The sequence below is a fragment of the Papilio xuthus genome, unplaced genomic scaffold (genome assembly GCF_000836235.2).
Source record: "Papilio xuthus unplaced genomic scaffold, Pxut_1.1 DF826115.1, whole genome shotgun sequence".
NCBI classification, from domain to species: Eukaryota; Metazoa; Arthropoda; class Insecta; order Lepidoptera; family Papilionidae; genus Papilio; species Papilio xuthus.
Window position 1 is genome coordinate 5,054,745 of NW_013532534.1, and position 12,382 is coordinate 5,067,126.

At 33.8% G+C, this 12,382-nt stretch overlaps 1 protein-coding gene across 1 annotated transcript in view; it reads left to right on the forward strand.

Moving 5' to 3' along the window:
* Positions 1 to 18: 18 nt before the first annotated feature.
* LOC106123240 (probable phospholipid-transporting ATPase VA) overlaps positions 19 to 12,382 on the forward strand; it is a gene marked incomplete at its 3' end in the record, with an annotated part of 34,569 nt that continues 22,205 nt past the window's right edge. Inside the window, exon 1 of the mRNA XM_013319471.1 lies at positions 19 to 1,178. Coding sequence (XP_013174925.1) covers positions 367 to 1,178 — 812 coding nt within the window. The remainder of the gene's footprint in view (positions 1,179 to 12,382) is intronic.

Genomic DNA, 12,382 nt, shown 5'->3' on the forward strand with positions numbered 1-12,382 from the left:
GTCAGTGTCAGCCGGTCAGTCACTCAGCCAGTCAGACTTGTTTTTGAGTTTCGTTCTGTCTTGTGCAAACTACACACGACTGTTCTCCGTGACAGGATTATTGTTTTATTTTCAAAACTTCGGGACGGAAAAATGTTTACATCTTTGTTTCTTTCTAAATTCATCGACGTGTTTTATGTTTTATCAAAATAAAAGCATCAGTGATGTGTGAAATAGTGAATAGATGATTTGGAACCATATGCTTCGAATTTTACGATACATTCTCAACGAGCAACTAACGGAACAAAACATTCGAAAGGGTGTCAAAAGGATCGCAGTCTTAAATGAGAGCTTTAAGCAAACCGGTCGTTCTTCGGATGAATAAAAATGTCAACAGAAGGAAGTGGAGAGACACCTTCGACGGTACCAAGTTTGCCGGGGGCACCGGAGCAAACGTACTTATTTCCGAAAGCAAAGGGACACTCGAGGTCCGTAAGTCATGGAGGAACACCGACCCTGGGAGGCACCCTCGCAGCACGACCACCACTCAAGTCGGCGATGCGGGGCCACCAACGCGCGTTGTCTCACGGTCAGATCGGCGAAGGGGGTCGCACCGCTCCGAGCTCCGGCCACAGCCGGACCGGTAGCCGTACCGACTTTATCCTACCTCCAGGCCACCGCGAGCCCGTGCCCGTCAGCGCACAGCCCCGTATCAATTCCATCCGCGCCCATCACTCGCGCCAGGCTTCGCGGTCGGATTCTATTTACACGATTCGGCGCGATTCGGTGGTGGCGCCGTGGCGTCGCGCTGTGTTCTGGCTGATGCGACGACAGCAGCCTGCCGTCGACAACAGACACCTATCAGTAACACCCAACCATTTGGTACCAGAGAAGACGCCACCAAAAGACCATCCAAATGGACAGCGATGTGACAACAAAATCAGAACTACGAAATATACCCTACTGTCTTTTATCCCTAAAAACTTATTTGAACAATTTCATAGAATAGCAAATGTGTACTTTATATTCATAGTGCTGTTGAACTGGGTGCCGGCCATCAATGCATTTGGCAAGGAAGTAGCCATGCTGCCTGTGTTGTTTGTGCTAGGTGTGACCGCTATTAAGGACTTGTTTGAAGACCGTCGCAGGCACCTCTCTGACAAAAGGATCAACAATTCATTTTGTCGGGTCTACAAAAAGTGAGTCATTTTCGCTATTTATTCTTTAGACTTAATGTTTACTATTATATTAGTAAATAGCTGGTGATAATGAAACTTTTTAAAATTTTATTAACCTGTTTCAATGTTCACAACATAAAATATTAATTGAAACATGTAATAATGTAACCATGCTACTTTCATTTGGTAATGTGAAAATGAAAACTGATAACATACCAACATTTAAAAACCTTAATTTGTTATCAAAAATAACATAAAAATTACATTTCAATTACAAGCTACAGTTATGCATAATTGCTGTAACTCATTATGCATTAAGTTATGTAAATTGGGGACATTGATAAGTAGAGTGAGACAACAATAGTCATTGCTTCCTTTAAACTGATATAGCCCTTAAGCAATAATGCAGATTGTTAATTTTATTTTGGCCATCATCAGATTATTATTTTTCTTTGAAAATATTGTTTACATAAATAAAGTTTTTTTAAATTAAATAATAGCAATTAATATTCATTGCAGATTTCACCATATAAGACCACAATAACCAGTATTAGATTATTCTGAATTTAATATTTCTTATAAACTATTCAATATTCATACAAATAAACATTATGTCACTGATGATTAAAATGGATGCTGTACAATTGAGATGCTAAATAATGGTATAATGATTTTATGTATTGACATAATACTATTCAGCTTTACAAAAATTGACTTCCACATGTTCAATCTGTTGGAAAATAATAAATGGCAAAGAGAGTTAGACCACAACACTGGTACATGCATAGTTAAATATTGTTAGTAAACAATATTTATAATAATTAATTCCCATCAAACAATGACGATACCTGTTTTATACATAGAGGAATAGTCTCTAAAAAATCCATAACATAGGTACCAAATATGAAAGTGTGTGTTGAAACCTTACAAGTTGCAATAAATCAAAGTCAATACTCTGTCTGCGTTAGACATGCGACACTTAACTCGTCTAGGACGTTGAACCTATGGTAATTTAATAATCGAAATGTCCTGCGCGATGAACTTTTTGATTCATTATAATTGTAAAACACAAGTGAAGTATCGGCGGATAGGAAAACGGCGATACAACGCAAATTAGTTTTTTATTATTATAAATGAGTATTTATATGTATTTTGAATTGAAATATGTGTATGAGTCATTAAAATACGTGAGAAATTATTCAAAAGCGTTCTTTAATAACTTGTAATAAAGTTACAACACGTCTGGAAGTTCGATCATTACACGCTTTCCACTGCTCGCAGCTAATTCTCTATGCCATGATCGATTATCTGCGAAGCTTCATCCATCACAACCTCACAATTTCTTGCTTAATACCTCAAGATAACTGTCGTCTTTGGTCTTAATAAACACTTGGCTTTGCGTACATTTCTGAACTGTTAATTTCAAATTAAAAGTGCCATAAAGTATTGTAGCGTTTAGATTTAAAATCCATCTAGATCTTAAATAAACACAGTAAAAAATAACATTGTAGAAATATAAACTACTTTTTTTTACTATTAATGTAATGCGGGGCTGTAATTGCTAGATCACGGAGTTATCATTACCCATTTATTGGGTAATAATTATTTACCAAAGCATCCATGCTTCGTTAATCATAAATAACAAATGCTCCGCCATGCCTCACAAGTTAAATCAATGTATACCTTATTCAAAGGTCAACCTGAATATTTGACGTCGCATTCACTAACTCGGAAATGTAGGTTTTACACAAATGTTGCATACAAACATAATAACAGCCTCTATTTATGTACAATAATGCAAATAATTTCGACTGATTACCAAGTTACAAAAGGTTAGCTGACGGTGTTGTGGATGATGGATTTTCCTAATTAACATAGAAAAATTTGATAACTTTCACCTACAATTTAACTAAACTCATATTATAATATCTTGAGGACCTAAGCTGCAAGATATTTCTAAACTACTTCTAAATGCACGTGTATCTATTTTATCTAACTTCGAGTTGCCAATTAAATTATCCGTTTGTCTATTTGTAACAGTTTATATGATAAATTCAAAGCAACCTTCTGCATTAGCAAAGTCGGCGGATTGAGGTCCCCGGTGCGGACGTAAATCCGGAAGCTTAACTGAATGATCCATGTTACGGAAATAACCGACACCACACAGCGCGCTTTACAAGGTTCAAACTCAATCTATGTTGAATACCGTTTTTTTGAAAACAAAATCAATTACAAACTCCAATTACCGTTGAAATATATATTACGAATATATCACGACGTGCCATGAATTCTTTATATCTAATGATCAAGTTATTTTATGTATTATAATTACAGTGATGATATTTTCAAGATTTTTCCAACAATTTTTGGAATTATAATGTGATTTTATTAACGTGATTATAATTTTGGGCAACAAATAATTGTTCTATGTTCCTGTTTTTAGGTACTCGTATATGCAAATAATTGGATCCAACAGGAAAAAGTCGTTAATTTACAGTTCTGTTCTTATCTGAACAAACGTTTGCCATTTCATAACTCGACCGATATCGTGTTCAATTCAAATGCCACACAATTTCCGTGTCCATTAATATTTACTGAACAAATACCGAGGGAATTGTAACGGAACTTCTGATGAGGCGCAGGTGGCCGCTCTTCAAATATTTGATCGCTTATTGTTTGTTACGCCCTTCAACTTTACCAATAAATCGATTATAAGATTTACATGTTCTTCACAAATTATATTTTTCTCAGTTGCAATATTTAAAAAGTTCAGAAACCGTAAATTTTATAAGCCTTTTAGCTTGCTTATTCATAATGAGGAACAATTTTACATGATATGGTTCCAAATGTATAAATTTTACTCGCTATTAATATTGTATGGATCACACTTAGCGGGATAAATGTGCGTGAGTTTTAATTTTCAGTAAATAGCACAAATTAACTTTCACTCAAAGTGTTCCACTTGGCTTCAAATGATTGCTCATTGTTCACGAAGGTCACGTCACTCGGAGGCAGGCACGTTGCCCGCCACGACAGAAACCCCGTCGAAGTAAATCCAATATTGCAACGAACTCAAGTATTCTCAAGGTTTTTTATGATACTCTTGGCAAAGATCTTTACTGCACAATGTCAGGGTGACGGCGGGCAGCGTAATTCAATAGCCTGTCGTTATAAATTATTCCTGTCATGTAACTTTCTTGAATGACTGCCGGCTCGCGTTTTGATTGGCTCCTCAATAGTTTATGATATTTCTTAGATTTATGTGCAAGCTTGTACCTGGTACCTTAAAATGTAAAATATACTTTATCGGTACAGACTGCAAGTTTATATCTTGCTCGTATAAAGTTTAATTTAGCATCATGACCCGATCATTGGCTTGCGATGGCTTTAAACACAATACGGTTGTCGCCTTAGCTGATATAATCAAGTAAAACACAACCGAGAGACTTCGTTTATGATGCATTTTTAGAATAACATATATTTTATAAATTTTAGAATTCGGCTATCTTCATCTAGTAAACATTTTTTTTCTGTCAGTGATTGGGCTCTGTTAGTTCAAGGGTTAGGCGTGATTGTAAGTTTAAAGCCTTAATGATTCCGGGCATAGGTTTCTTTATTGGAGGCACTGGTATGTATTTGCGGAGCAGCTCAAAAAGTATATGTCATGGACGTGTATTATGTAGGATTTTAATGCTGAATGCGCAGGTTTACAGTAATAAGAGCTCGGTCGAGTAATCACGTTTTGTAATTACGGTCCAAGGCCTGCGTTTGCATGGTGAATGCGTCCATTGTTTGAAGAAAGACAAAAGTGACAACCGCTCTTGCTGTTTGTCTTACGTGACCCAAAACTTAATAAAAAGTCATGCAGTGACATTTTTTATTGTTTATTCATTTTGAATGCTCATTCGCACGGGCGGTGTTTTAACGCTGCGTTAAATCTACGCGGTGGCGGCTTTCGGGCAAGGAACTTTAAAATCACTCTTTCTCCGTTCGCCCAGCGCTGCTGTGAACGAATAGGGGCTGAATCTCATATAAGAATGAATGAAATGTTGAAACAAAACCAAGAGTTATTAAAAATTATACGTTAAACTTCAGATGTAATAATGAAAAATGTAAATGGTTTATGGGTTCCCAAAAGTGTATAATAAATTCGAGGGTGGACTTAAATTACCAATAATGTATGTGTAAATGCATGGTCACACAAATTTAGATAGAAAGTAACTTGCAACGAAGTTGTGACCTCGGACGCAGTGAGAATAACACGGTCGTGAGAACTAATTGTCATTTTGACTAAACATACATTGTATGAAATGTCGGCCGATAACGTGCCATGAACGTATTATAGACTATACAACACGAATATGATTTATGTTGCGACTCATTCACTAAATCCTTTGCCGCTGAACGACTATTACGCTTTAATATAACGAACAGGCGAAGCTCGCACTGCTTGAACTGGGTCATTGGTCAAGGGTACACGCAGACACAATTTGACGAAGCTATAGTGATAGGACATTAGTCCTTCATGTCCGTAAACTAAACACCACTTTCGCTTAGTAACTACCTCCCTAAAAGCAATGAGTGAAATTGAAGGTAGTTACTAAAACATTAATGGGAACCACTCCGACATTACTGTTATTTGGGTCAATGTTATAAAGAATTCATTGTTTACGTTGTAATGCACGCCTCTCTTCGTAGAAGGTTGGTAATTATTATAACTTATCTACTTTGCATCAAAAAACTTTGTTAATGATTTCGAAAGAAAATGTCGTGATTCCAGGTTTAATTCTATTATTTTTGGTCCTCTTGTATGTTACTTTTTCTACCTTTATAAAATATTTTTTTTTGGACTAAAAGATAATATATAACTTCTTTGTATCGAGAAAAACGTCTAAAGTTACCTTACCTTTGGGTGGGAAACACGAAGTCTTAACTAACTAAAATTTAGGGATCACCAAAGAAACCATTTGAAAAAAAAGAGAATTTCGTTTATTGACATTTTTTTGTTCTATTAACGTAGAATGACACAAGTGAACAAGGATAGCATTGCACGCCGCTTGTCTCCGGCTCTCAGGCCGTTGAGAGTTACTGCGTAATCATGACAGTTACGGTGCGAAGCGGCACCTCTCACTTAAATACGTATTGTATTACTTAAACCTTCATACAACACAACAAGATGCAATTTTGATTGATTTCAATAGAATAATAATGAAAGGCCTATTACTAATTTTTAACTCAATCTAGTCAAAATAATAGTTAAATCGTTATAACACAGCAGTAGGATGACCACCTGTTCTTACCTTGACCCAATTAAACTTTAATAAAAAGCGAGTGATGACATAACTTATGTCCATGATTATCATGTTTTGGTGTTACGTTAGTAGCATAGCGTAGGCTCTTTAAATTATATGCTTTTAGTGTAGTTAACTTCACGATACAATCGGTCAAACCTTGATTATGACTTGTGTGTTTTTTTATCATTAGGAGTTGTCATTAACTAGGTTGTTAATGCCTGTATTTTGACATTTATTGCCTCGTTTATGTGTCCAATACACTATATACTATTTTTTTTATTTCTAAAGTTGTAATTAAAAAAAGGTTAACTATAGCTGTGTATCTTTCCCGTCAAACATTAAACATCCCTCCAGTAGTTTTGGAGTTTAACGTTACCAATTTTTTTCTTTCCTCTTCATCATTCAAATCATTTATGATCGAGGTAAACAGAAATCATGATAGTCTAAAATGGTTCGCACATAAAAGCTTCAAGGCCAGTAAGTAGTAGGATGGCGTCACTCGTTTATAAACGCTCAAAAAATCTAAACAAATCTTTGTTTCATTGAATTGATCTCAATTGCCACTAATTGTTCTTCAGCTCTGATACATGGTAATAAAATAGATAGACCAAGTGATGTGGTAATGACTATAAATTACAGCACAAATGTTCTAACTTGTTCAAGCCTATTGCGGATCTTTGTAGTTATGTTCGTTAAAAGAAAGTCTTTCTCTTCTATTATTTATATTGGCATATTGTAGCCAAAAATCTCAATTAACACAGAAAAGTAGAGTTTACACTAAATTATGTAAAATTACGTGAAATTTGTAGTTATCAATCTTGTTAAAATAACAATAATTCCTGCAGGTTATTTACCTGATCTACTTGAAACAACGGAAAATTCATAAAATTTACTGTGGTTTTATTATTTTTGTTTAACGTAAAATTAGAAATTCAAATATGCAGCACCTAGTCACATTAACTCTCTCAATTTATTTACAACTGGAGTAGTTTTCTACGTGGTTATGTTACTGATATAAACCACGTTACTTGTTACGGTTATGCATTTTATTATTTGAATGATACAGTGATTGCAAGCTTCCCCTCACATGTTATTTACTATAACGTTAAGTTGGTAGGAATGTAAACGAGGCGACATGCAAATTGTAAGTAAGTATATTATAATTATTTTTCCATTTTATATATTTGCGCTAATGTCTTATACATCATAAAAATTTTACTTTTCTAATTTGAAAGCTATTAGAAACTTGTTATATTAAACTATAATAAGGAACGCGTGATGCAGCATCACGATCTATCAGAGTACCTAGTTAACTTTTAAGTAAATAACTATAGACAAATGTTTTTCTTTTCATTCCATATCAAAGTGTTTGTTATAAAATTAATAATTATATATTTTAATACGTTACTTTAATATTTATCAGATGTACAAAACTATTGTTGTCTTGGGAAAATGACTATTAATATTGAAATAAAAATGGCCATGTAGAATACGTATAATGTAAGCGTTATACTTTGTATTAATTAAGTCTGAATTAATGAAGCACATGTCTCATAACCCCACAGACCTTGCGAGACGTGTCACATAAAATTTGTTACGGATACGCGAAGGTCTCCGTCTTGACTATAGGTACACATGTTCACGATGACCTTCTACAAATTGAGTCAATATTTAATCTATTCTTTTAACTCTTGTCCAAATATAAAAACAATTGACAGTCATTGTTGCGATATTTGTTGGAACAGTCTCTATCCACTTAAGCAATGTGTTCCGAAGATATTGCCGGGTCTAGGAGTTAAGCTCAAACTAAATGGAAACTTTCACATCACTTAAATATTTACTTAGTGTACACTTGTATTATCATTGACTTGACCTCTGTGATAGTTTATTGAGGCTCTATTACCGTAAAGTTTATGTAAGTAGGAACAATTATCTATATGTTCATATCTGAGATTAATAATGTTATAAATGCAAAATTTTAGATGGATGTATGTTTTGGTGTTTGTTATTAAATAAATCCAGAACGGGACTAAATCGATCGCGCTGTTTTGAAAATATATAGGACATAGTCTGGAAGAACACGTAGGCTACTAATTAAGTTATTTTTATAAAAGCGATAAAGTCGCGCGCCACTACAAGTATAAGATAAATCATTCTTATTTCATATTAATATAAAATGCAATAATAAACTAATAATAATATTAAAGTCATTAACTACTAACCGTAGACTTTAGCATTGACAGCTGATAACTGGTTTAAGGAAAAACCTGTCATTTCCTCTTTGACCTTCAGGTTCAAGGATGCAATGCTATAATAGATTAATCTTTAATAATTAATAATGACGTTAATAACCGAGTAATATTTGATAATAAAAACCTAATTTATGATTATAAAAAAATCTTCGGAAGAATTAAAATAGAATAGTTACCAGGCAAGACTTATTAAAAAATAATATGTAAACATTTTTAAATCTGAAAATAAATACCGTATCTTAATCGCTTTTATTTATTTTATTTAATTTCATATACGATAACTTTTAAAACAATATACATGTGCAACAGTTGATAACTTATTACTGAGATCCAACTGGATAGGAATAACTAAGTATATTTAATTTTGAACTTATTCGCTTTATAACTTGCAATATTTTAAATATTATTTAAACACGTTAATCGTAATTGTACAAAACTTGTTACTTACTTACTGTATACTGGTATTCATATACTGATATGTTTTAAAGCATTTGACTAACAAATTGCTGTTTAAATTATCAGAATTCAAAAATTACTCGAAAAATCCGTTTCCGTATTCTAAAGAAGTTTTTCAAAATGCATACAAAAATGATTTTATTCGTTTAGGATTGTTATCATGATACTTTTATATTTAACTCATATCTATATCATAGTTTATTAAACGTTACGCTTTGAAAATCGATAGAAATGTTAGTTAAATGCCGGTTGCAACGTGTTGGCGTGATGCCACGCAGTCAAGCTCCGACCACGACGAGACGTTTCCACAAAGCCGCCGCGCCCGTAAACGAGATGAAATTGAAACGCACAAGCTATTTAAAACCCCCCATTGTTTTCTGACCTAGATTATTGCAACTCTATTAATTCGCACATAACTGTCTGACCGTCACGCCACATTCGGATCACTTATACGCTACTAACGTGTGGCATGCCCTTTAAAAATATAAGATCAAACTATCAAAAACAAAATAAGAAGATCTTAGATCTTAAGAAGATTCTTCCAGATCTTCTAGATCTATGCCAAATTTCACGGAGATCCGCTCCGCTCCATCCATCCATTCATCTATCCATATTAGTAAAAAGTAAGATTACTCCTTAAATAAATTAATTCTACTTAATGTAGCTTTAAAGTTTGAAACTTACAAAGTAAAGGAAAAGGGTTAATGTTTGATTGAATTTGATCCAACGTGACCAGGTCAGCGTATACTGCACATAACACCGTGTACACAAATCTGTATACGTAACGTAACAATGTTACGCGCGGGATATTGGATTTCGCTGTTTCTGCCACATAATGTAATTACCATCGTATCTTTTACGTAATTGAATCAAGTATAGCTTCGCAAATAAACGGTGAGCTTATCTATGAAACTCTATCATCTATCCTTTAGCCTATAGGAGCTAAGAGTCACCATATTTTATCAATGGTTGACGTAATTAGATCTAATCCCTAAATATCACGTTTGCTATAAGGATAAAAGCAAAATATCAGAAATAAAGAACCCCAACATTGCGCAATGAATAAACAAACTCAAAAATTCTTACAATTAACGTTCTATGTAAATTTATTTGAGGTTATTTTAAGGCCCAAAAACTATTTTCGTTTATTACCCGTTGTATCTTACTTGACGTGAAACGCGATACGCGTGTTATCGTATGGTATGCAAATAATAACGTAATAACGTGCATGACATTTTGAATTACATAAAATGAAACGATTGTTAACGAATCGCTCGAGAAGTTTCCGCACTCCAACCCTTGTTGTGGAAGCCGTATGATTCTTGAAGGGTTGCGTGGGTTACGCTTAATAGTGTATGCAATCGTAGATGATGTAATTTATTATCGCAACTTTTATTTGTAAACAAAGAATCTCGGATGTTTTCTGCTATACAAAGCGTAAAAATATCTGGTTCCGCGTAGCAAATTTTTATGAGGTACCTTGATCGCACAATGGAATACATTTCTGTTCAGTAAAAGAGCAATTTCGTTTAACACCATTTAATACAAATATCAAAGAAATGTATGCCGTTCGAAATTAAATCTTAGATGCAAAAGAAAAGTTACATCATACAAAATACGTTAGCTTAAATCTTTGGGCATCTTCTTTTTGTGGGTCAAACAAACAAAATGTTATTTTAACTACTGAAAAGTCAACAAAGGTATATTTTTTCTATATTATAAAATAATAATACATTATCTTATTATAATAATATAACAGTAATGCCAATTGTAAATACAATCAGCTGGCACAAAGTACATTACGTGTACACACGAGTTAAGTAAACTATTTATCTCTTACATCACTATTACTAGTCCGACTTAATCTTTCGACGTGTTGTGATATCCAGTGTAGTGTAGTGTTAGGAAGCCTATTTAGTGTCATCACTAATCGTCGACGTTTTGACCTTGTGTATAAGCGACTTTATCCCGGATAGCGGTTATATCACGCCTCGTCAAATATTATGTAGGTTTTTGAGTAACTGGCAGCAAAGAAGTTGATGTGATCGTGCTCATTTTCCCTCCCCAAATTAACCATAAATGGTAACTTAACTCTAATTGAATTTCTTTGTTATGTGCAATTTTATTATGTTAGTTATTGTTTCTTGGTTTAATCTGTATTACCAATAATAAAACTTTTCTTTCTTTCTTCTTCTTTCTTTCTGTTTGATAGGCTGCAGTTTAACTCTTAAATGTTTGACAATTATATAAAAATAACAAAAATATTGATTATTATATGCAGTATTAAATACTTAAAATGCCACATAACAAGTCATAGTTGTGGTATGCGATGTAAAATATTACAATATTGCGCTAAAACGAGTTATATACAGACTTATGTTTTTACTTTGTTTTAATACTTCTCAGTATGATTGTTTATCTTTTGCGTAGGACGAATAGGTGTGGTTTATCTATACATACAATTATCATATACGTATTATGTATGTTATGACTTCAGGTTCTAAAATTATTTGTCTATAATTGTTAAAGCAAGGCCTTCGAACGTAAGTTAGGTCTCTTTGTATACATAAGAATTAGTATTTACATAACCTTTTATATGTTGAAACTATGATAAATTCTCACCCTTGCACCACATAGTTTTATATTTAATGTATATGAGTTCATTTAGTCAAACTTTTATTTTTATGACACTTGTGATATCATTCGCTGAATCCCTTTCGTAATTGTTGTGTCATATGAAAAGTAAACAAGATTATTTTAAATGAACACGAAACTTAAATTAGGTAGCAAGAACAATTAAATACGATTGGTTATTTCTCTTCTCAACCTCTCATGTTGCTCAAAATGTTACAAGAGTTTTAAACTACTTTATGATTTATTATATATTTTGTATAATTAAACAATTGAATCTTTGTATCTACTCCTAAAGATTGCATGCGTTTTATACTGCCTGTTGCGATACTGAAGCAATAAAAAATTATATCGAACATTACGTAACAGCTGATTCGTCCCGCTAACAGCTTGGCTGATGCCAAGATACAAACATACTAGTTAGAGCCACGGCGTCGCTTCCTCTTGCCAACGTAACAGCTCTCCGGCGCGCTAATTGCTACTCCTCCACACTTATAATTAGTGCCCGGTGTCTGCTAATTTTTCAGCATTCGCGCAACCTCGACCGCTTGTTAACAATATTTATAAAAACAAGCTCATCCCCTAACTTTAC